At 48.2% G+C, this 25,705-nt stretch overlaps 1 protein-coding gene across 1 annotated transcript; it reads left to right on the forward strand.

Annotated features, from left to right (window-relative positions):
* The first annotated feature begins 13,434 nt into the window (after positions 1-13,434).
* On the forward strand, positions 13,435-18,049 carry LOC136943266 (uncharacterized). Its single transcript, XM_067236526.1, has 2 exons — positions 13,435-13,449; positions 17,516-18,049. The coding sequence occupies exons 1-2, from the start codon at positions 13,435-13,437 to the stop codon at positions 18,047-18,049; spliced, it is 549 nt and encodes a 182-aa protein (XP_067092627.1).
* Positions 18,050-25,705: the final 7,656 nt, after the last annotated feature.

Consider the following 25,705-nt stretch of genomic DNA (forward strand, 5'->3'; position numbering starts at 1 on the left):
TGTGATGAAGCTGTGATGTAGCTGTGCTGTAGCTGTGCTGTGATGTAGCTGTGATATGATGTAGCTGTGATGGGATGTTGCTGTGATGTAGATGTGATGTAGCTGTGATGTCAGTCAGAGACAGTTACAGAGAGACAGTCAGAGACAGTTAAAAGAGAGAGAGATAGTTACAGAGAGAGAGACAGTCAGAGACAGTTAAAAGAGAGAGAGACAGTCAGAGACAGTTACAGAGAGAGAGAGTTAGAGAGAGCAGGCTGAGTCTTGTGAAGTCTTGTCCATGCCCTCACCACGGTGATGAAAACAGTCTCTGCTTTTCAACAACATGCACCAGGATGCATACTAATGACCTAAAATCAGAAAGGGATCTGGGAGTTGTTGACTCTCTCATTCCTTCAAGCGACTTTGCGGGGGGTCGGCCATTTTAGCTTCTTTGCTGCTCTGAAAAGAGAAAACCTCATTTGGGATTCTATAAACCCTCAAACTGCAACACTGTCCTGATTGGTTCACATGAGCGACATCTCCACCAGACTCTTGGGTTGGAACCATGTGTTGTCACTTAAACTGTAAGAAATCGGAATTTGTTCAGCAAGGTTTAATGTGTGTGTGTGTGTGTGTGTGTGTGTGTGTGTGTGTGTGTGTGTGTGTGTGTGTGTGTGTGGATAAGAGAGAAAGAGAGAGAGAAAAATAAAGTGTTTTTGAGAGTTTGTGTGCCACTTCCATGGCTGCATTATGGAATATGCAGACAGGACCTTTTCATTCCCCTTTCCCTACCTCCCTCCCCCCTCCCTCTCTCTACCTCCCCCCCTCCTCCCTCTCTCTACCTCTCCCCCCTCCTCCCTCTCTCTACCTCCCCCCTCCTCCCTCCCTCTCTCTACCTCTCCTCCCTCTCTCTACCTATCCCCCCTCCTCCCTCCCTCTCTCTACCTATCCCCCCTCCTCCCTCCCTCTCTCTACCTCCCCCCCTCGTCCCTCCCTCTCTCTACCTCCACCTCTCTCCCCCTCTCTCTACCTCCACCTCTCTCCCCCTCTCTCTACCTCTCTCTCTCTCTGCAGCATCAGTGTCAGAGTCTGATGCTGGCCAGTAACGGTTAGTGTGTCTGGCATGTCTTTATTTCGCCTGGCTGAGTGCACAGCCTCCCATAGACCACACTGCAGCACAGATTCTGCTGAGGCCTCGACACACACATACACGCACACTTGCACACACACACCCACACACACAGAGCTTTGCCAGGGGCAGCTACTCTCTGTGTCACACTTAAAGGGAGGAAGGTCAGTAGTCAGCAAACAAGTAGGAGAACAGAAAGGCAAATCAGTGTAACATGACCACACATCACAGTACATAACCACACATCACAGTACATAACCACACATCACAGTACATAACCACACACCACAGTACATAACCACACATCACAGGAAATTACCACACATCACAGTACATTACCAAACATCATGGTACATGACCACACATCACAGTACATGACCACACATCACAGTACATAACCACACATCACAGTACATAACCACAAATCACAGTACATGACCACACATCACAGTACATACCCACACATCACAGGAAATTACCACACATCACAGTACATTACCAAACATCACGATACATGACCACACATCACAGTAGACTGACCTTAACCCTGCTACACTCATACACACAAACCTTAACCCTGCTACACTCACACACACTAATCTTAACCCTGCTACACTCACACACACTAATCTTAACCCTGCTACACTCATCAATCTAATGCCATACACTTTGCTGGCTGTTAACATACATAGACAGCAATCTTGCTTTATTTCTTTCACCAGACACCAGACATGTACTAATAAATAAACTGCTTTGCGCTTCCCTGTGTTGTCCTTCCTTACACCCTACACTCTGAGATGGACTGTTAACCTTCACCCTGAACCCTCCTGTTAACCTGCACCCTGAACCCTCCTGTTAACCTGCACCCTGAACCCTCCTGTTAACCTGAACCCTCCTGTTAACCTTCACCCTGAACCCTCCTGTTAACCTGCACCCTGAACCCTCCTGTTAACCTGAACCCTCCTGTTAACCTGCACCCTGAACCCTCCTGTTAACCTGCACCCTGAACCCTCCTGTTAACCTGCACCCTGAACCCTCCTGTTAACCTGCACCCTGAACCCTCCTGTTAACCTGAACCCTCCTGTTAACATGCACCCTGAACCCTCCTGTTAACCTGCACCCTGAACCCTCCTGTTAACCTGAACCCTCCTGTTAACCTGCACCCTGAACCCTCCTGTTAACCTGCACCCTGAACCCTCCTGTTAACCTGAACCCTCCTGTTAACCTGCACCCTGAACCCTCCTGTTAACCTGAACCCTCCTGTTAACCTGCACCCTGAACCCTCCTGTTAACCTGCACCCTGAACCCTCCTGTTAACCTGCACCCTGAACCCTCCTGTTAACCTGCACCCTGAACCATCCTGTTAACCTGAACCCTCCTGTTAACCTGCACCCTGAACCCTCCTGTTAACCTGCACCCTGAACCCTCCTGTTAACCTGCACCCTGAACCCTCCTGTTAACCTGCACCCTGCACCCTCCTGTTAACCTGAACCCTCCTGTTAACCTGCACCCTGAACCCTCCTGTTAACCTGAACCCTCCTGTTAACCTGCACCCTGAACCCTCCAGTTAACCTGCACCCTGAACCCTCCTGTTAACCTGCACCCTGAACCCTCCTGTTAACCTTCACCCTGCACCCTCCTGTTAACCTGAACCCTCCTGTTAACCTGCACCCTGAACCCTCCTGTTAACCTGCACCCTGAACCCTCCTGTTAACCTGAACCCTCCTGTTAACCTGCACCCTGAACCCTCCTGTTAACCTGAACCCTCCTGTTAACCTGCACCCTGAACCCTCCTGTTAACCTGCACCCTGAACCCTCCTGTTAACCTGCACCCTGAACCCTCCTGTTAACCTGAACCCTCCTGTTAACATGCACCCTGAACCCTCCTGTTAACCTGCACCCTGAACCCTCCTGTTAACCTGCACCCTGAACCCTCCTGTTAACCTGAACCCTCCTGTTAACCTGCACCCTGAACCCTCCTGTTAACCTGAACCCTCCTGTTAACATGCACCCTGAACCCTCCTGTTAACCTTCACCCTGCACCCTCCTGTTAACCTGAACCCTCCTGTTAACCTGCACCCTGAACCCTCCTGTTAACCTGCACCCTGAACCCTCCTGTTAACCTGCACCCTGAACCCTCCTGTTAACCTGCACCCTGAACCCTCCTGTTAACCTGCACCCTGAACCCTCCTGTTAACCTTCACCCTGAACCCTCCTGTTAACCTGCACCCTGAACCCTCCTGTTAACCTGCACCCTGAACCCTCCTGTTAACCTGAACCCTCCTGTTAACATGCACCCTGAACCCTCCTGTTAACCTGCACCCTGAACCCTCCTGTTAACCTGAACCCTCCTGTTAACCTGAACCCTCCTGTTAACCTGAACCTTCCTGTTAACCTGAACCCTGAACCCTCCTGTTAACCTGAACCCTCCTGTTAACCTGCACCCTGAACCCTCCTGTTAACCTGCACCCTGAACCCTCCTGTTAACCTGAACCCTCCTGTTAACCTGAACCCTCCTGTTAACCTGAACCTTCCTGTTAACCTGAACCTTCCTGTTAACCTGCACCCTGAACCCTCCTGTTAACCTGCACCCTGAACCCTCCTGTTAACCTGCACCCTCCTGTTAACCTGAACCCTCCTGTTAACCTGCACCCTGAACCCTCCTGTTAACCTGCACCCTGAACCCTCCTGTTAACCTGAACCCTCCTGTTAACCTGAACCCTCCTGTTAACCTGCACCCTGAACCCTCCTGTTAACCTGCACCCTGAACCCTCCTGTTAACCTGCACCCTGAACCCTCCTGTTAACCTGCACCCTGAACCCTCCTGTTAACCTGCACCCTGAACCCTCCTGTTAACCTGCACCCTCCTGTTAACCTGCACCCTGAACCCTCCTGTTAACCTGCACCCTGAACCCTCCTGTTAACCTGAACCCTGAACCCTCCTGTTAACCTGCACCCTGAACCCTCCTGTTAACCTGCACCCTGAACCCTCCTATTAACCTGAACCCTGAACCCTCCTGTTAACCTGCACCCTACACTCTGAGATGGACTGGTTGAATCCTGCTTGCCCCGGGCCTTGAGGCAGCCCCTCAGCTCCTCCAAAACACAGTTTATCCTCAGCTTCTCACACACGTTGTTCAAGGTGTAAGGTGTAGGATAGAGACTTTGGTCTCTGAGCGCTTCCCCAGCAGAGCGCTTCCCCAGCTGCCCCAGGAGCAGAGTCACAGAGACAGACGAACATCCGCCGCCATGACATCAGCATCTGGATCGGTCCTGCCAGGCCAGAGCCTGTTCAGCCTGGACTCTGATCCTGAAACAGCTGTTCAGCCTGGACTCTGATCCTGAAACAGCTGTTCAGCCTGGACTCTGATCCTGAAACAGCTCTTAGTGAACGGCCGAGGTTCCTTTTTGTCTGGCCCTTTGTCTGACAGCTCAGTAACCCTGAAACACACAAGCACACACACACACAAGTACACACACACACAAGCACATGTGCATGTACACGTTGAGACAGACACACACTCTCTGTTTCTCACTCTCTAACATGCACACAAATTCCTGACTTCTATCAACCCCCAGACAGACAGTGTTTCTCTCTCATCCACACACACACTGTCACACACACACATACACACACTGTCTCTCTCTCTCACATACACACACTGTCTCTCTCTCATCCACACACACACTCTCACATACACACACTCCCTCTCTCTCTCTTCCAGACACACACATTTCCTCTCTCTATTACACACACACATTCACACTCTGTCACACTCACCCTCCCTCCATCACACACACACACACATGCACTCTATATCACACACTCACGCTCCCTCTATCACACACACACATGCTCTCCATATCACACACACACACATCCCCAGCCAACCATCCTGCTCTATGGAGCTTCACTGATCTGCAGCTGAAAGCAGTTCTGTTGTTCCGGATCTCCAATACTCTCTGGGGATTTCTCTCCTCAAATAACACAACAACAGATTGAGCTTCTCTGTGCTCCACACACTACAGCAATGCCAGCTGCACCCAGCTCAGCTCCCCACTCAGACACACACTGATGCAGGCTAGTCTCACTGTCGGTGAGCTGTTTGATCGTCATGGCGTGTGTAAATGTATGACAGAGTCCAGTGGCGGCTGGGACTTTGCAGAGGCCTCCCCGCAAAGTCGGAGCTCGAGGCCCCTCCCCTAAATCCACTCAAAATGTGTCTCTGTCTATTATCTTATACCACTGCCAATAGACTGATTGCTGTCTACCTTTAACTATAGCATATATTCAGCAATGTGAGAGAGAAATTTAAAAGTTTAAAAATAACAAAAGCACAATGGGGCCGAAAATCAAGCTGTTCCATTTAGAGCTCCCCCTAGAGGCCTGGACAACTTCTGTTGTGAAAACTGGATGCAGCGTTTTTGGTTTGTGTGCTTTTGTTTTTGCAGCGCGTTTATGTATTTGATATGTATTATAGGCCTAGTCTGTTTTTTGCTATGCAGGGAGGGGCCCTTGGGCCCTTGGGCCCCCTCCCTGCGGCGGGGGATCCCAGCCGCCACTGACAGAGTCAGAGAAAGGAAGAGAGAAAAGTTACACCATAGAGTATACAGTGTGTGTGAGAGCACACTCAGCATTTTTCTTGATAAACAGCAGGAATATGATTATTAGTTATAATACAATAGTATTTTTATTATCAGATGAGCTTCTGTGTCGCTGGAGTGAGTTTACATTTAGTCATTTAGTTGAGGAGGATGTTATACTATTATCACTGTGGAGAATGTATAATTGGCACATGTTAATCCATTCAGGCAGCTTTTCCAGTGTCTGGTGTCATGTATGGTTCTGATAGCATTCCGCCCAATCTGGCCACAGGACATGAACACACCCTGGAGAGACAGGGGACACAAGATTGCAACACATGAAGCATTATCATCCAATAAAGTAATGTCATAGACAATTAACAAGATAATACCACCTCCAGCTGAACATCTCCAAAACTGAACTTCTCATCATCCGGGCCAAACCTCCTCCCACGATCTCTCAATCACCCTGGGATCTGCGACGGTGACCCCTTCATCCTTTGCCAAGAACCTCGGGGTGACAAGCTCTCCCTCACAGCCCACATTGCTGCGGTCTCCCGGTCGTGTAGATTCACCATCTACAACATCCGGAAGATCAGGAAATACCTGTCTGAGCATTCCACCCAGCTGCTCGTCCAATCACTTGTCCTCTCCAAGTTGGACTCGCTTCTCGCTGGTCTCCCAGCATGCGCAACCCGCCCTCTCCAGAGGATTCAGAACGCAGCGGCCCGTCTGGCCTTCAATCTACCCTGACGCTCCCATGTTACCCCGCTCCTCATCTCCCTCCACTGGCTTCCCATCACGGCCTGTATCAGATTCAAGACTCTGGTACTGACCTTCCGAGCGATGAACGGGACTGCACCTGCCTACATCCAGTCTCTCCTCCAGCCTTACACCCCTACCCGCCACCTACGGTCTTCTTCTGACAACCGTCTGGTGGCCCCACCTCTCAAGAGCACCCGCTCCCAAACCAAGCTCTTCTCCTGTCTGGCCTCCCGATGGTGGAATCATCTCCCCACGTCCATCAGAGATATTGACTGTCTCTACACCTTCAAGAAAAGGCTAAAGACTCACTTGTTCCAGGAGTACAACGGGACTTAAGATTGTTGGATCAGATGTTAGCTTACTTCCTCCAGGAACACAATTGCACTTATTGAGGGACTTTTTGCACTTGTTGGCTAGTTGTAACTGATTTAACTACTTGTACTCGCTGTGAATTATATTATTGTTGCATGCTTTCCTCCAGGTACACTCACTTTCGAGGTTCATGTTGTTTAAATGTAATTTAAATGTGTTTAACTACATGCTCTTCTGGTTCTACCCATTGGCACTTATTTGCTTTTCACAATGTATGCCTCAAGGTTTTGGCTACCCGCAATGTTTGGGGCTATTTGGTTGTTTATGATCAGTGACCTATGCACTTTTGTAAAGCTCTCTCTTTGAAGTCGCTTTGGATAAAAGCGACTTCAAAATGTTTTTTATTGGGGTGGAAGCCGCCACCCCTTAGATCCGCCACTGGCTGTGTGGGACTGACTCTGTGTTAGACGTGGCTCGTCATGCTGCTGCGGTCGTGACACACAGGCCTCTTGTGGCCTGTCCGGGGCAAGCATTCCATGATGAAGACGACTGCACAGCACATGAATCAGGCCAATGTTTTCAGAAGGTTTGATTTCTCTGCTCCTGTGTGTCTGAGCCTGGTTTGCATGTCAGCTTGTACCTGTTTACCACGGCTGTATGTGAGTGTGTGTTAGTGAGAGTGTGTTAGTAGGGCTGTATGTGAGTGTGTGTTAGTGAGAGTGTGTTAGTAGGGCTGTATGTGAGTGTGTGTTAGTGAGAGTGTGTTAGTAGGGCTGTATGTGAGTGTGTGTTAGAGAGAGTGTTAGTAGGACTGTATGTGTGTATCCGTTAGAGAGTGTGTTAGTAGGACTGTATGTGTTAGAGAGTGTGTTAGTAAGGCTGTATGTGTGTATCAGAATCAGAATTCGGTTTATTCGCCATGTATGTTATACAAACACGGAATTTACTGCGGCAGGGAGGTGCAAAACACTAAACATATACGAATCTTAAATTAAGTTAAGGTACAGAAGTTTAACTATTCCTAAGAACTAAACAATCTAAGAATAAAACAATTTAAATATAAAATAGACTAGAGAGGGTACAATTTCTTGGGAAATTGTAGGGTGTGCTTGCTTGCGAAGGTTGCACAGGGGTCTGTATATTTTATATAAAAATGCATAGGGCCTACTTATTATTTATAAAGATTACATAAAGATTTAAAAGCATCTTTTTTTTGCTGCTCATTTACAACTCAAAATACGAGTGAAGTGTAGAATGAAATATGATGTCTTCTCATTTCCCCTGCAAAAGGCAGCCTCATAGCTGAATCAAAATGAATAAATTTGGCAGACCGGTGTAAAAATGGACTTAATCTCTATACGTCCTTTTAAGTTTTCCCTTCTCGTGATATTTTCAGGAATTTAGCCTACTCATATTGCATTCATTCATTAATAAAGAACCCCCTTTGAAGATTATTCTACAACGTTACCGGCAGAAGATAGAATCGCGATTCAAACAGTACCATCTGCTAACTGAAAATATGCCCCCAAAAACGTAAATATGCTTGACATTTATTTAGTGGAAAATCGCTCATTCATTAAAAGCTCACTGGTAGCGATCATTGTCAGTAACAACGCAAAATGCGATATAGCCCTGTGTGGAGAAGCTGCCCCAGTAAATTGTACTACTACAGTACAGTACTAGACTACTGCTTTGTTCGTCTTGGTAGCGATTGCGTTGGTTGAATTCGATTTAACGTTCTGTTGTACGGTTTAGGCTGAAATTAATTATTATCATGAACAGATTGACAACGTTTAGGCTGTGGCAATGAAGTTCAGGTTAGTAGTCAGATAGTTTCACCTATTGAAAGACTTTTGATTTAAGTAAGGGGAGTGCCGAACATGTTCTGTCGCCGTTTGATTTCCTAAACAGCTGTGTAGATGTTTTTGTAGTGTCTCGCGTAGGCTACAGCGTTGCAGTGAGCAACACTGGTTTGAAACCACAGGTAATTATAATTTCACCAACAAATCGTTTACTAATGTAATGTCATAATAAATCCTACAACGAAAATGTATTTGTGAGGAATGTTTATTTTAACGATTGAAGACAGATGCATCATAGACCACTGTAGTATGTGTTGCCCGGGTAACAGAGGCTAATGTCATGATGCTAATGCTTCAGTGAAATAGTAGACTACCGTTTCCGAAAGTAGATGTGAGCCTACTTCCTTAATAATATCAGCTAATATTGTACATTACATTTCACAATTGTGTTTCACATCACAAAGTAAAATGAGTAAATAGTTATCACCCTGGCCTCTTTGCTTGTGGCGTTTCTGCAGCTGCCTTGCAGTAAAGCTATAGTTAGCCTAGCTATCCCCCAAGTTAACAGATGCGAAACGAATGTTCTGCTACAGGTAGTCACGCGTGTTTTCGTGATGTTAGTAACGTCAGTGACTGTGGCTAGCAAATTAGCCACCGTTAGCTTCACTTTTCGCCACAAAAACGTAACTTGAGCCTAAACCATGCAACGGAACGTAAATCCCAATTGAAGGTTGTCTATGTAGGACAAATATTGACTGAGTTTTAGGGGGGCAAAAAGAATAATAATATATATGTGAGAGAACAAAGGTTGTGCTCTCGCCGAAGGCTTGAGCACACCCAAATATATATAAAAAATAAGAATAAGGATAAGAATGAGCAGCAATGTGTATGTGTTAGAGAGTGTGTTAGTAAGGCTGTATGTGTGTGTGTGTGTTAGAGAGTGTGTTAGTAAGGCTGTATGTGTGTATGTGAGTGTGTGTTAGAGAGTGTGTTAGTAAGGCTGTATGTGTTACAGTTTTTTTCAGTCGCTAACAAGCATTTGTCCAAACAGTTGTCACATTTTCAGAACTCTAAACACAATTAGCACAGCATCAGTCTTTTTTGGCCATACAATTCACATATTTCATGTCTTTTTCACACAATATGCAGTCAGTGAACACATTTCCACAACGCTTAAATTTTTTTAACAGACAAGCTATACCTCCCAACAAATGATGGATTGTTTGTGTAGTATTTACGAATGTTAACACACAACATCCCAAAATAGCAAAAACAATTATCCAAACCTTAGATACAGTATAAAACATCTGCTTCTGCAATGATATTAGTTCAAAAACAACATATCTCAGCTGAAAAAAAAAGACAATTGAAAAATTGACACACAGCTGATTTATGTTGGGTAAAGTGTGCCAACCACAGCTGATTCCAGTCTGGCTTAGACTCAGTGACAGGGGTTATTTCCTTCAATTACTATAAAAGAAGGACTTTGAGGAGTGATGTTTTTGGAAACAGAAACAGAAAAATACAAACACTGTAATGTCTGGACGAGGAAGAGGAAGAGCAAGGGGCCCAGGGAGAAGAGCAGGCCCAGTGAGAGATGGAGGGAGAGGTGCAGAAGCAGTGAGAGGAGCAGGGCTGGGGAGAAGAGCAGGCCCAGTGAGAGATGGAGGGAGAGGTGCAGAAGCAGTGAGAGGAGCAGGGCTGGGGAGAAGAGCAGGCCCAGTGAGAGATGGAGGGAGAGGTGCAGAAGCAGTGAGAGGAGCAGGGCTGGGGAGAAGAGCAGGCCCAGTGAGAGATGGAGGGAGAGGTGCAGAAGCAGTGAGAGGAGCAGGGCTGGGGAGAAGAGCAGGCCCAGTGAGAGATGGAGGGAGAGGTGCAGAAGCAGTGAGAGGAGCAGGGCTGGGGAGAAGAGCAGGCCCAGTGAGAGATGGAGGGAGAGGTGCAGAAGCAGTGAGAGGAGCAGGGCTGGGGAGAAGAGCAGGCCCAGTGAGAGATGGAGGGAGAGGTGCAGAAGCAGTGAGAGGAGCAGGGCTGGGGAGAAGAGCAGGCCCAGTGAGAGATGGAGGGAGAGGTGCAGAAGCAGTGAGAGATGCAGAAGGAGGTGCAGGGGCAGTGAGAGGAGCAGTGAGAGGAGCAGGGCTGGGGAGAAGAGCAGGCCCAAGGAGAGGGCAAGGTAGAGGTGTAAGAATGCGTGGTGGTGGCATTTCAAGGGCTGCAAGAACAGTAGTCAGTGATGAAATTCGTGCCACTATCATTGACCATGTTGATGAAAACATGTGCCCTAACCCTGAAGATCGCAGGGATTAGATACAGCAATTTTATGCTTTTTTGTTCCCCCTTTGTTATCTGGGCTTTTTGCTGTTTTGTATTTTTTACAGAATGCTCTTGTTTCATGGATATTTTGTTCACTATAAGCATTACTGTAAAACTTTTTCTGTTCTATTACTGTATACTGTGTTTCTACTGTACTTCTTTTGGTAAACAGTAAGGAAAAAAAAACTGATTTGCTTTTTACTGAAATGTGTTTGAATGTGAACATTATTGTACATGTGGACATACAGTTCCCAACCAAGACATTTAGTGTAAAAGGTGGATTGCATGTTTTGCATGCAAATACCTGAAACATAAGTCTATGCAGTTTTTATAATGTCAACAATAGCCAGTATTTTGAAACCTGGTGTACTTTGATTGACTGCATGTAGAAGTGAAAACAAGTATTATTCTTTGACAGAATAATTTCATTTTGAGTCAGATTTCCAGTGTTTTGGTAAAGTCAGTGAAACGTGTTCTGTCTTGAAATGGAGTTAGTATATATTTAACAAAATGTGTTTTTGAGAAGAAAATTATCCATTTGGCCAATTGTGTTTTGTAGGTGTCAGTCTGTGTTAAGAGTTTAGAAAAAGTATCGAAGTATGGGTAAGCGCTTGTTAGCGATTGAAAAAAACTGTAAAGAGTGTGTTAGTAAGGCTGTATGTGTGTATGTGTTAGAGAGTGTGTTAGTAAGGCTGTATGGGAGTAGGGCTGTATGTGATTGTGTGTTAAGAGTGTGTGTGTGTGTGTGTGTGTGTTAGTGAGTGTGTTAGTAGGGCTGTATGTGATTGTGTGTGTGTTTTCAAGTTCAAGCCTTTTATTGTCAGATGCACAGAACAACACAGGGTCAGACTGGGCACTGAAATTCTTAGACAAGACAACGCAAAGCAACCTGGCATAACATCACATATAAGTACACAGAACATAGATTACATCTATGATAAGCTAAAATATAGTGAACCTCTTAATATACAAATAATATACAATATTCAATACAGTATAATAAACCTCTAAATACACATGATACACATAATAACCTATACTAACCTTATAAACCTATGCTAACCTAAGACAAGTGAAGTACAATAGTGCAATATTGTTGATAGTGCAATCAGTAGGTGAAAGTGACAATGTGTAAAGTGACTAATGAGAAGTGTATCAATGTCCATATCAATGTGCATTCAGAAGCCTGATGGTCATCAATCATCTCCTTAGTCTTGCTGACGTTGAGAGAGAGGAGTGTTAGAGAGTGTGTTAGTAGGGCTGTATGTGAGTGTGTGTTAGAGAGTGTGTTAGTAGGGCTGTATGTGAGTGTGTGCGTGTTAGAGTGTGTGTATTAGAGAGTGTGTTAGTAGGGCTGTATGTGAGTGTGTGTTAGAGAGTGTGTTAGTAGGGCTGTATGTGAGTGTGTGTGTGTTAGAGTGTGTGTATTAGAGAGTGTGTTAGTAGGGCTGTATGTGTGTGTGTGTTAGAGTGTGTGTATTAGAGAGTGTGTTAGTAGGGCTGTATGTGTGTGTGTGTGTGTGTGTGTTAGAGTGTGTGTATTAGAGAGTGTGTTAGTAGGGCTGTATGTGAGTGTGTGTGTGTTAGAGTGTGTGTATTAGAGAGTGTGTTAGTAGGGCTGTATGTGAGTGTGTGTGTGTTAGAGTGTGTGTATTAGAGAGTGTGATAGTAGGGCTGTATGTGAGTGTGTGTGTGTTAGAGTGTGTGTATTAGAGAGTGTGTTAGTAGGGCTGTAAGTGAGTGTGTGTGTGTTAGAGTGTGTGTATTAGAGAGTGTGTTAGTAGGGCTGTATGTGAGTGTGTGTTAGAGAGTGTGTTAGTAGGGCTGTATGTGAGTGTGTGTTAGAGAGTGTGTTAGTAGGGCTGTGACAAGACTAGGGGGCCTGGCTGGGGGGGCCCTGATTGGGGGGCTGGCTGGGGGGAACCAGACTTGCTGCCTCGTTATCTAGGATCCTGAAGCCTTCTGATGCTGCTGGACCTCTGAACTGGAGTGGAGAGAGAGAAAGAGAGAGAGAGGGATAGAGAGAGAGAGAGGGATAGAGAGAGAGAGGGGGAGAGAGTGAGAGAGAGAGAGGGCCTGCAGCAAGTCTTTCTGTTAGATATCTCTATAATACCAGGAATCTGTGTGTGTGTGTGTGTACATTAGATGATAGTGGATTAGTTTAGTTTCCCACAATCAGCTCAAGAACTTGGCACTGTTATGTTTTGTATGACATGTCATGTTTCCTAAGATGTAGTATTCATTCATGCTGTGTGTGCTTTGTAACATGTCGGCACTTCACATTCTCCAGGAGAGTGATCGATGGTCTCATTTCAGAGGTCAGGGAAGAAGTTTTACAGTCCTCCTATATTGGGCCAAATGGGGGATCTGGGGTATTGCTTCCCTCAAACACAAATTTGTGTCAAACGTGTTTGTATTCTGTGTGTGTCACGAACATCACAGGCACTGTGCCATATGTAAGGGATAATGCCCGACGAGGTGTACATCATCACGGGCACTGTGCCATATGTAAGGGATAATGCCCGACGAGGTGTACATCATCACCTGATAATGGACAATGCAGAGGTGTGAACTGTCCAACGCACAGCGGATTATCAGGTGATATTGGACACCTTGAAGGGCATTATCCAGCTTATACCATGGTCACTTGCCAACGATTTTTTTTTACAAACATTTATTTATGTTTTCATGCGTTTTGCAATAGAAATCTAACGTTTTTCAACATTAATCAACTCTGATATTTCTAGTCCGCTCAGCTCATAGAACCAACACCAGCTTTCCTTTGGCTGAGCTATTATCCAGAAAAATAACGTTATGTTAGCAAGATTCAAACACGTTAACACGTTATTAACGGCGTTAACGCAAACCCATTTTAACGGCGTCAGTTTTTTTATCGTGCGATTAACGTTCTTTTTGGCCTAGCAAACGTTGTAGTTTTTTTCACATGCTGTTGCAACAACTACCGACGTTAGAAAAACACCACACCGAAAAACACCACACCGGATCTAGCTAGACTGGAAACAAAACAACAGGAACGCCACACACACTTGTTTGGGCTTGCGAGCCGGCTAAAGAATAGTAGGCTAACTTTACGTGTTGAGTGGATGGCGAGCGCGAGACGCCGAAATGGATGCCAATAAGATTCAGAATGGAAAATTTACTTTTAAAAAGTTTCCAAATGTTTCCATTGACAAGACCAAAGTGATCTGTTTGTTTTGTCGTTGTGAACTGAGCTATCATCGCAGCACGTCTAGTCTGAAATACCACTTGATGGCCAAGCACACAGCTGATGTAAATTCTCCGCGCCCTCGTCAAAGCCAGGCGATTGCAATGTTGTTTTCAATAAAAAAAAAAAAAACATTTGCACCAAGCAATCCGATCCACTTTTCCATGTTGAGAGAGCATTAAAATGAGAAAAAATAATTGGACAAAAAGAAAATCAAGGGACATTTAGAATAGATAAAAATGTGCGATTAATTGAGATTAATCGCGAGTTAACTATGACATTAATGCGATTAATCGCAATAAAATATTTTTAGCGTTTGACAGCACTAATTATTATCATTGTTAATGTTCTCTTTGTTATATGTTGCAGTATTGTACTTCACTTGTCTTACGTTAGTATAGGTTTATAAGGTTAGTATAAGTTATAATGTGTATTAGAGGTTTAGTATACTGTTTTGAATATTGTATATTATTTGTATATTAGGAGGTTTACTATATTTGAGCTTATTGGGTGTGCTCAAGCCTTCGGCGAGAGCACAACCTTTGTTCTCTCACATATATATTTATTTATTTATTTATTATTTATTTTCGCCCCCCTAAGGATCAGTCAATATTTGGACTACATACACAACGGCGGTGTCAAAAGGTTCGTCTTGGTAGCGATTGCGTTGGTTGTATTTTTATTTACGTTCCGTTGCATGGTTTAAGTAGAAATTGCGTTTTTGTGGTGAAAAGTGAAGCTAACGGTGGCTAATTTGCTAGCCACAGTCACTGACGTTACTAACGTCACTACGTCACGAAAACACGCGTGACTACCTGTAGCAGAACATTCGTTTCACATCTGTTAACTTGGGGGATAGCTAGGCTAACTATAGCTTTACTGCAATGCAGCTGCAGGAACGCCACAAGCAAAGAGGCCAGGGTGATAACTATTTACTCATTTTACTTTGTGATGTGAAACACAATTATGAAATGTAATGTACAATATTAGCTGACATTATTAAGGAAGTAGGCCCATATCTACTTTTGGAAACGGTAGTCTACTATTTCACTGAAGCATTAGCATCATGACATTAGCCTCTGTTGCCCGGGCAACACATACTACAGTGGTCTATGATGCATCTGTTTTCAATCTTTAAAATAAACATTCCTCACAAATACATTTTCGTTGTAGGATTTATTATGACATTACATTACAAGTAAACGATTTGTGGGTGAAATTATCATTACCTGTGGTTTCAAACCAGTGTTGCTCACTGCAATTCTGTAGCCTACGCGAGACACTACAAAAACATCTACACAGCTGTAGGAAGTCAAACGGCGACAGAACATGTTCGGCACTCCCCTTACTTAATCAAAAGTCTATCTAACTACTAACCTGAACTTCATTGCCACAGCCTAAACGTTTCCAATCTGTTCATGAAAATAATTAATTTCAGCCTAAACCGTACAACGGAACGTTAAATCCAATTCAACCAACGCAATCGCTACCAAGACGAACACAGCAGTAGTCTACTAGTACTGTACCGTAGTAGTACAATTTACCGGGGCAGCTTCTCCACACAGGGCTATATCGCATTTTGCGTTGTTACTGACAATGATCGCTACCAGTGAGCTTTTTATGAATGAGCGATTTTCCACTAAATAAATGTCAAGCTTATTTACGTTTTGGGGGGCATATTTTCAGTTAGCAGATGGGACTGTCTGAATCGCGATTCCATCTTCTACTGCCGGGTAACGTCGTAGAATAATGTTCAAAGGGGGTTCTTTATTAATGAATGAATGCAATGAGTAGGCTACATGCCTGAAAATATCACGAGAAGGGAAAAACTTAAAATGACGTTTAAGTCATAGAGATTAGGTCCATTTTTACACCGGTCTGCCAAATTTATTCGTTTTGATTCAACGATGAGGCTGCCTCTTGCAGGGGAAATGAGAAGACATCTATTTCATTCTACACTTCACTCGTATTTTCAGTTGTAAATGAGCAGCAAAAAAAAATGCCTTTAAATCTATTTAATCTTTATAAATAATAAGTATGCATTTTCATATAAAATATACATAAATCAGTTGTAAAAATGTCATTCAAAAACGGACCCCTGTGCAACCGACGCAAGCAAGCACACCCTACAATTTCCCCAGAAATTGTACCCTCTCTAGTTATAGATGTAATCTATGTTCTGTGTACTTATATGTTATGTTATGCCAGGTTGCTTTGCGTTGTCTTGTCCTAAGAATTTCAGTGCCCAGTCTGACTCTGTGTTGTTCTGTGCATCTGACAATAAAAGACTTGAACTTGAACATGTTGTGATATATGTTGAAAATAATATATTGTCCCTTCACTGTGGAATGCTTTGGCAATATTGTTTAACCTGAACATTCATGCCAATGAAGCATTCTGAACTGAACTGAGAGAGAGAGAGATGGAGAGTGTTGGTGGCTTGGCTAGGACAGAGAGCGTGTCAGTGTGTGTTGTGTGAGGTGGAGCTAGGCTAGGTCAGTGTGTGTGTGTGAATGTGTGAGGTGGAGCTGGGCTAGGTCAGTGTGTGTGTGTGAATGTGTGAGGTGGAGCTAGGCTAGGCTAGGGAGCGTGTGAGTGTGAATGTGTGAGGTGGGTCTAAGGCTGCAATGTTGCTCATTAGGCTTCCTGTGGAGGAGATGCCAGTTGACAGCATAGCCTGTGGGAGCACTCTCTCGCCCTCTCTGTCTCTCTGTCTCCCTCTCTCTCCATGTCTGTCTCTCTCCCTCTCTGTCTCTCTCTCTCTCCGTCTCCCTCTCTCTCCATCTCTGTCTCTCTCCATCTCCCTCTCTCTCCATCTCTGTCTCTCTTTCTACCTCTCTCCCCGTCTCCTTCTCTCTCTCTCTCTCTCTCCCTCTCTCTTTCTGTCTCTCTCTATCCTTCTCTCTCCATCTCTGTCTCTCCCTCTCTGTCTCTCTCTCTCCCTCTTTCTCCGTCTCTCTCCATCTCTGTCTATCTCTCTCTCCGTCTCTCTCTCCATCTCTGTCTATCTCTCTCCAACCCCACTATCTCCCTCTCTCTCTCTCTGCCTGTGTAGGTAGAGATACAGACAGGCATGGGGTGGAGGGAGGGGGAGGGGGGAGAGAAGGTAGAGAAGGTAGAGAGGTAGAGGATTTCTCCAGGATTACAGTGTGATGTTTCTGTCTGAATGTAAGTCAGACCAACAGAACATCTATCTTTGTGTTTCACCAGATAACAACACACCACACACACACATCCACACACACACACACACATCCACACACACAAACCACACATACACACACACACTCACACCAACACACATTGACACACACACACTCACACCTACACACACCCCTCCCCGTGGCTGACCTGCCTCAGGGGGCAGGAGACTAATAAACCTGATTAACTCCTGATGCTCATCAGAGCTCCTTCTCCTCCCAGACCAATCACAGCTTCTCCTCCCAGACCAATCACAGCTTCTCCTCCCAGACCAATCACTGCTTCTCCTCCCAGACCAATCACAGCTTCTCCTCCCAGACCAATCACTGCTTCTCCTCCCAGACCAATCACAGCTTCTCCTCCCAGACCAATCACAGCTTCTCCTCCCAGACCAATCACAGCTTCTCCTCCCAGACCAATCACTGCTTCTCCTCCCAGACCAATCACAGCTTCTCCTCCCAGACCAGTCACAGCTTCTCCTCCCAGACCAATCACAGCTTCTCCTCCCAGACCAATCACAGCTTCTCCCAGACCAATCACAGCTTCTTCTCTCAGACTAATCACAGATTCTCCTCCCAGACCAATCACAGCTTCTCCTCCCAGACCAGTCACAGCTTCTCCTCCCAGACCAATCACAGCTTCTTCTCTCAGACTAATCACAGATTCTCCTGCCAGAACAATCACAGATTATCTTGCTCCTGGACCAATTACAGTTGCTTCTCCTCCACTGTCCTTTGACCAGGACCAATAATGGCTCTGACCTGGTCCTGTCACCCTTAACAACCACACCATTTGCCCAGTTCTGGAGAGAACTACGAACTGGGCAAACATCGCCAGCTCTACCACTGCCTGTCCCTGTGTCAGGGTATGGGTAAGGGTTAAGGGTTAGTCTTTGCTGGAGTGAAGGCCATCTGTTTCATCAAGACACATTTCTGGGACTCTATTAACAGTAGAAAGTATGTGATATTTTTCTGCTCTGATTACCAGAATGTTGCAAAATAGAAAGGATGGGAGAGAGAGAGGGAGGTGGTAAGAGAGAGAGAAAGAGAGAGAGAGATAGGGGGTTATTATGTTCTCCTGATTGGCCTCAGGGTGGCCACACATAGTCATACACACACACTAAAACACACACACACACTCATACATACACACAGTCATACACACACACTAAAACACACACACACACACCCATTGTCATACACATACACAGTCATACACACACACTAAAACACACACACACACACCCATGGTCATACACACACACAGTCATACACACACACTAAAACACACACACACACCCATGGTCATACATACACACAGTCACACACACACACTAAAACACAAACACACACACACACTAAAACACACACTCACAGTCATACACACAAACACACCCACACAAAGTCACACACACACACAGTCACACACACACACAGTCACACACAGTCACACACACAGTCAGTCACACACACACATACACACACACAGTCACACACACACAGTCAGTCACACACACACACAGTCAGTCACACACACACAGTCACACACACACACAGTCACACACAGTCACACACACAGTCAGTCACACACACACATACACACACACAGTCACACACACACAGTCAGTCACACACACACACAGTCAGTCACACACACACAGTCACACACACACACAGTCACACACAGTCACACACACAGTCAGTCACACACACACATACACACACACAGTCACACACACACAGTCAGTCACACACACACACAGTCAGTCACACACACACAGTCACACACATACACACACACAGTCACACACACACACACACGTGTGTGTTGCCTCCTGCCGCTCCTTCTGATACTTGGAGGGGGATGTCCTGATTCCTCAGCTTTACTGGCCCCTCCCCCCCCTTTCCCCCCCTTTCCCCCCCTCTCCCCCCACCACCCACTGTGCAGCAGAACCAGCAGATGGAGTGTTGCCCTGGTTACCCACCCAACCACACCCAGCCCTGGCACACATCTCCTCATTCCAGCCTTCTGTTGGTGTCTACAGCCTCTGACACTGTCTGTGTGTGTGTCTGTCTGTCTGACTGTCTGTCTAACTGACTGTCTGTCTGTGTGTCTGACTCTCTTTCTGTCTCACAATGTGTCTAACTGTCTGTCTGTCTGATTGTGTGTCTGACTGTGTGTGTGTGTCTGACTGTGTGTCTGTATGTCTGTCTGTCTGTCTGTCTGTGTGAGAGGATGTCTGTCTGTGTGTGTCTCTCCTCTGTCATCACGGCTTACAACATGTTCTCCATCCCTGCCACACCAGGAACAGAACATGGCACGTATGTGTAACCCAGGGTAACAAACGTGTCACCCCAGAGCTTAACAACATGGGTTCTGGACAACGGTAGATGTACTGTAAGTGCATTTTGTCATTAAAGGGGTCATTGACTGATTTGTAAGGGATAATGTACAGAACGGCGGTCATTATTGGGAAAATAAGCCCCGACAGGGCGAACAGCACCCCGACGTGAAGCAGAGGGGTTTTGCTTCGCCCTGAAGGGGCTTATTTTCCCGATAATGACTGGAGTTCTATACATTATCCCGCTTATTACACGGCTACTTGCCAAAACGAAAAAAATAACTTAACACAGTGTGTCTTTTTACAATTTATTTGTTACCATTCGAAGTGTTGATCAGCAGAGAAATAGTTTGCCAAAGACTTCAAAGACGTTGAACATTCTTTAGGCTTCAGATCAGCTGATGTCGCTAAGCAACAGTGTACGCTTGTGGAGTGCTACAAAAGACGTTACGTAATCCGAGGCAAAAAGGCCACTTCCCTTGACAGCACTCAGTTATGCATAGCAATGGTCAAATATGGAAAAATAGTTGACCACAGAATGTTGGGAAGCCCCATTCAAGTGAATGGAGCATTCTACAGCATTAAGATAATAAAATAGGGGTATTTCACACTGTTCCTTAAGGTCTCCGAATAGGGTAAGTAACATTGGTGGGGGTGAAAATGGCCCGGATGCTGTTCTATGCGGCCTAATGCACCCTGTGAAATAGCCCTAGAATGAAACAAGAGGTTTTCTCCCTTTTATGGTATGCTCATGAATATTTAGATGAGCTGCACGCTGATTGGTTGTTTTACAGAGTGAAGCTGTGGAGCAAAGACGCAACATAGCCAAACATGCATCGTGAATTGTAGATTTACATGACAACACAGGTTATTTATTCGAATGAAACACAGTCAGGAAAATGAAATAACGTTAGCCCCATTGCCAATAAACTAAATCACCACACGTTCTACCTATGCTAGATTCAGGATACATTACATTACATTGCTAATAACTGTTAGCGACAAAATCATACTTACGGTTGTGATGAGCATACGTTCGGAACAGCACTTCTTTTCAGCAACAGCGGCTTAACAAATCCTGCTTTACATTGTCCCAGGTTTTCAAAACTGTCTTTGGTGAAATGGTTCGAGCAAATGAATAATTGAGTGTCGAACTGCACAGGGATCTTCTCATAGACAAACATCAGCCATGCCCGTCGAGAGTCTGGTTCCTTGGGAAGACTCTGAAAAGTGTCAGCATTCCCTGTACAGCCTGGAACACTGCATTTACAACATTGGTCCATTTTCAATATCTTTGAAAAACTTCCAAACTTTCTTCTTTGTAATTCCCGTGAAAGTACACAGAGCAGCGCGCAGCAAATTTTGGGCCGTGACAAAGGTACAGACCAGAGCCAAAAAAGGTGGAGCCATCTCTGTGACATCACAAATGTGGATTTTTTTTAACTGATTGTTTTCCAGCAGCAGTTTCAAATTGTGAGATTTGCATTGGAAAGAAGTGTCAATGGACTGTGAGGTTCACTGTATGTCCATTTTACCCACAGAACTGTCGTTATTCAACTATGACAAGGTAAATTCGGTTCTGCAGTCAATGACCCCTTTAATGTAAAGAGTGCTTTGGCAGCCAGTCAGGGCCCAAGAGCTGGGAATGGTTGTTTATTATGTCATGTGACATGCATGAATAGATGTTGACAGAGTATGCTTGTTGTTGTTTACATGATGCATGTCAGCTGGCCAGCCTCACAACACTGCTGGCTCACTCAGGTAAGAAGTAAACTGAGGACTGAGGTGGAAGAGGAGGATGAAGAGGAAGAGGAGGAGGAGCGAGAGGATGATAGGGAGCACAGGCAGGAAGAGGAGGTTTGAAAGGAAGAAGAGGAGGAGGAGGAAGAGAAGAAAAATAAAGGTGAATGTCTGTCAGGGCAGGGCAGGAGAGGCCAGGACAGGAGAGGGCAGGACAGGAGAGGGCAGGACAGGAGAGGGCAGGGCAGGAGAGGGCAGGACAGGAGAGGGCAGGACAGGAGAGGGCAGGACAGGAGAGGGCAGGACAGGACAGGGCAGGACAGGAGAGGGCAGGACAGGACAGGGCAGGACAGGAGAGGGCAGGACAGGAGAGGGCAGGACAGGAGAGGGCAGGACAGGAGAGGCCAGGACAGGAGAGGGCAGGACAGGAGAGGGCAGGACAGGAGAGGGCAGGACAGGAGAGGGCAGGACAGGAGAGGCCAGGACAGGAGAGGGCAGGACAGGAGAGGGCAGGACAGGAGAGGGCAGGACAGGAGAGGGCAGGACAGGAGAGGCCAGGACAGGAGAGGGCAGGACAGGAGAGGGCAGGACAGGAGAGGGCAGGACAGGAGAGGCCAGGACAGGAGAGGGCAGGACAGGAGAGGGCAGGACAGGAGAGGGCAGGACAGGAGAGGAGAGGGCAGGACAGGAGAGGGCAGGACAGGGCAGGACAGGAGAGGGCAGGACAGGAGAGGGCAGGACAGGAGAGGGCAGGACAGGAGAGGGCAGGACAGGAGAGGGCAGGACAGGACAGGAGAGGAGAGGGCAGGACAGGAGAGGGCAGGACAGGGCAGGACAGGAGAGGGCAGGACAGGAGAGGGCAGGACAGGAGAGGGCAGGACAGGAGAGGGCAGGACAGGAGAGGGCAGGAGAGGCCAGGAGAGGCCAGGACAGGAGAGGGCAGGACAGGAGAGGGCAGGACAGGAGAGGGCAGGAGAGGCCAGGACAGGAGAGGGCAGGACAGGAGAGGGCAGGACAGGGCAGGACAGGAGAGGGCAGGACAGGAGAGGGCAGGACAGGAGAGGGCAGGACAGGAGAGGGCAGGACAGGGCAGGACAGGAGAGGGCAGGACAGGAGAGGGCAGGACAGGAGAGGGCAGGACAGGGCAGGACAGGAGAGGGCAGGACAGGGCAGGAGAGGGCAGGACAGGGCAGGACAGGAGAGGGCAGGACAGGAGAGGGCAGGACAGGAGAGGGCAGGACAGGAGAGGGCAGGACAGGAGAGGGCAGGACAGGAGAGGGCAGGACAGGAGAGGGCAGGACAGGGCAGGACAGGAGAGGGCAGGACAGGACAGGACAGGAGAGGGCAGGAGAGGCCAGGACAGGAGAGGGCAGGACAGGAGAGGGCAGGACAGGAGAGGGCAGGACAGGGCAGGACAGGAGAGGGCAGGACAGGACAGGAGAGGGCAGGACAGGAGAGGGCAGGACAGGAGAGGGCAGGACAGGAGAGGGCAGGACAGGAGAGGGCAGGACAGGACAGGACAGGAGAGGACAGGACAGGAGAGGGCAGGACAGGAGAGGGCAGGACAGGAGAGGGCAGGACAGGAGAGGGCAGGACAGGGCAGGACAGGAGAGGGCAGGACAGGACAGGACAGGACAGGAGAGGGCAGGACAGGAGAGGGCAGGACAGGAGAGGGCAGGACAGGAGAGGGCAGGACAGGAGAGGGCAGGACAGGGCAGGAGAGGGCAGGACAGGAGAGGGCAGGACAGGAGAGGGCAGGACAGGGCAGGACAGGAGAGGGCAGGACAGGGCAGGACAGGAGAGGGCAGGACAGGAGAGGGCAGGACAGGGCAGGACAGGAGAGGGCAGGACAGGAGAGGGCAGGACAGGAGAGGGCAGGACAGGGCAGGACAGGAGAGGGCAGGACAGGAGAGGGCAGGACAGGAGAGGGCAGGACAGGGCAGGACAGGAGAGGGCAGGACAGGGCAGGACAGGAGAGGGCAGGACAGGGCAGGAGAGGGCAGGACAGGGCAGGACAGGAGAGGGCAGGACAGGAGAGGGCAGGGCAGGAGAGGCCAGGACAGGAGAGGGCAGGACAGGAGAGGGCAGGGCAGGAGAGGGCAGGGCAGGAGAGGGCAGGACAGGAGAGGGCAGGACAGGAGAGGGCAGGGCAGGACAGGGCAGGAGAGGGCAGGACAGGACAGGGCAGGAGAGGGCAGGACAGGAGAGGGCAGGGCAGGAGAGGGCAGGACAGGGCAGGAGAGGACAGGGCAGGAGAGGGCAGGACAGGAGAGGGCAGGGCAGGAGAGGGCAGGACAGGACAGGGCAGGGCAAGAGGGGGCAGGACAGGACAGGGCAGGAGAGGGCAGGACAGGAGAGGGCAGGGCAGGAGAGGGCAGGGCAGGGCAGGAGAGGGCAGGACAGGGCAGGGCAAGAGAGGGCAGGGCAGGGCAAGAGGGGGCAGGACAGGACAGGGCAGGAGAGGGCAGGACAGGGCAGGGCAGGGCAAGAGGGGGCAGGACAGGACAGGGCAAGAGAGGGCAGGACAGGAGAGGGCAGGGCAGGAGAGGGCAGGACAGGGCAGGGCAAGAGAGGGCAGGACAGGACAGGGCAGGGCAGGACAGGGCAGGAGAGGGCAGGGCAGGAGAGGGCAGGACAGGAGAGGGCAGGACAGGGCAGGATAGGGCAGGGCAGGAGAGGGCAGGACAGGGCAGGAGAGGGCAGGGCAGGAGAGGGCAGGGCAGGAGAGGGCACAACAGGACAGGACAGGACAGGGCAAAAGAGGGCAGGACAGAACAGGAGAGGGCAGGACAGGACAGAACACGACAGGAGAGGACAGGGCAGGGCAGGACAAGGCAGGAGAGAGAAGGACAGGAGAGGGCAGGGCAGGAGAGGGCAGGAGAGGGCAGGGCAGGAGAGGGCAGGACAGGAGAGGGCAGGAGAGGGCAGGGCAGGGCAGGAGAGGGCAGGACAGGACAGGGCAGGAGAGGGCAGGAGAGGGCAGGACAGGACAGGGCAGGGCAGGAGAGGGCAGGGCAGGAGAGGGCAGGAGAGGGCAGGAGAGGAGAGGGCAGGGCAGGAGAGGGCAGGACAGGAGAGGGCAGGGCAGGAGAGGGCAGGACAGGAGAGGGCAGGGCAAGAGAGGGCAGGACAGAACAGGAGAGGGCAGGACAGGACAGAACACGACAGGAGAGGGCAGGGCAGAACAGGGCAGGACAGGAGAGGGCAGGACAGGGCAGGGCAGGAGAGGGCAGGCTCCATCTTGGAAAGACCAAGGGACACACACACTGCATGTTTACTACCCAGTTGTATCCATCATGTTCAGGTCAGTATACTGGACCGTTTATGTGATAGTATGTTACGGCCTGTTACTCTTCCGTGGAATAAAGGGATGAATGTCTTAATGTACAGCATCATGTGATGAAGGGATGAATATGTTAATGTACAGCATCAGGAAACACACACACATTCTCCTCAGAAGTTCACCGCTTTCATGTTGTATTAAAGAGTAAGTAATGATAATTGCTTTGGACAGCTCAGTCTACAGCTCAGTCTCTCTCTCCCTCCTTCCCTCTGTCTCTCCCTTTCTCTCTCTCCCTCTCTCTCTCTCTTCCTCCCTCTCTCTTTCTTCCTCGCTCTCACTCTCACTCTCTCCTACTCTCTCTATTCATCCCTTTCTCTCCCTCTATCTCCCCCCTCTCTCTCCCTCTTTCTCTCTCTCTCCCCCTCTCCCTCTCTCTTCCTCCCTCTCTCTCCCCCTCTCCCTCCCTCTCTCTCTCTCCCTCCCCCTCTCTCTCTCTCCCCCTCTCCCTCTCTCTTCCTCCCTCTCTCTCCCCCTCTCCCTCTCTCCCTCTCCCTCTCTCCCTCTCTCTCCCTCCCCCTCTCTCTCCCTCTCTCTCCCTCCCCCTCTCTCTCTCCCCCTCTCCCTCTCCCTCCCTCTCTCTCCCCCTCTCTCTCTCTCCCTCTCTCTTCCTCTCTCTCTCTCTCTCTCACCCCCTCTCTCTCCCTTCCCCTCTCTCTCTCTCTCCCTCCCCCTCTCTCTCTCTCCCCCTCTCTCTCTCTCCCCCTCTCTCTCCCTCCCCCTGTTTCTCCCGCTCTCTCTCTTACAGGGGTTATCTGAGCCCTGGCAGCAGTGCTATGTTTTATTCAGAGAGCCCTGGTCCTGTCCCAGCACTCCACATCTTGTTCTGAGAGCCCTGGTCCTGTCCCAGCACTCCACATCTTGTTCTCTTTGCCATTTGAACTGCCCGTGTTCTGTGTTGCTGTCTGGCAGGCCCTTCTCCTCCAGAGTGGATCTGTAATCCTGAGCGTCCATACCTCATCAACGCTTCAGT

This window comes from Osmerus mordax, chromosome 5, assembly GCF_038355195.1.
Source record: "Osmerus mordax isolate fOsmMor3 chromosome 5, fOsmMor3.pri, whole genome shotgun sequence".
NCBI lineage: Eukaryota > Metazoa > Chordata > Actinopteri > Osmeriformes > Osmeridae > Osmerus > Osmerus mordax.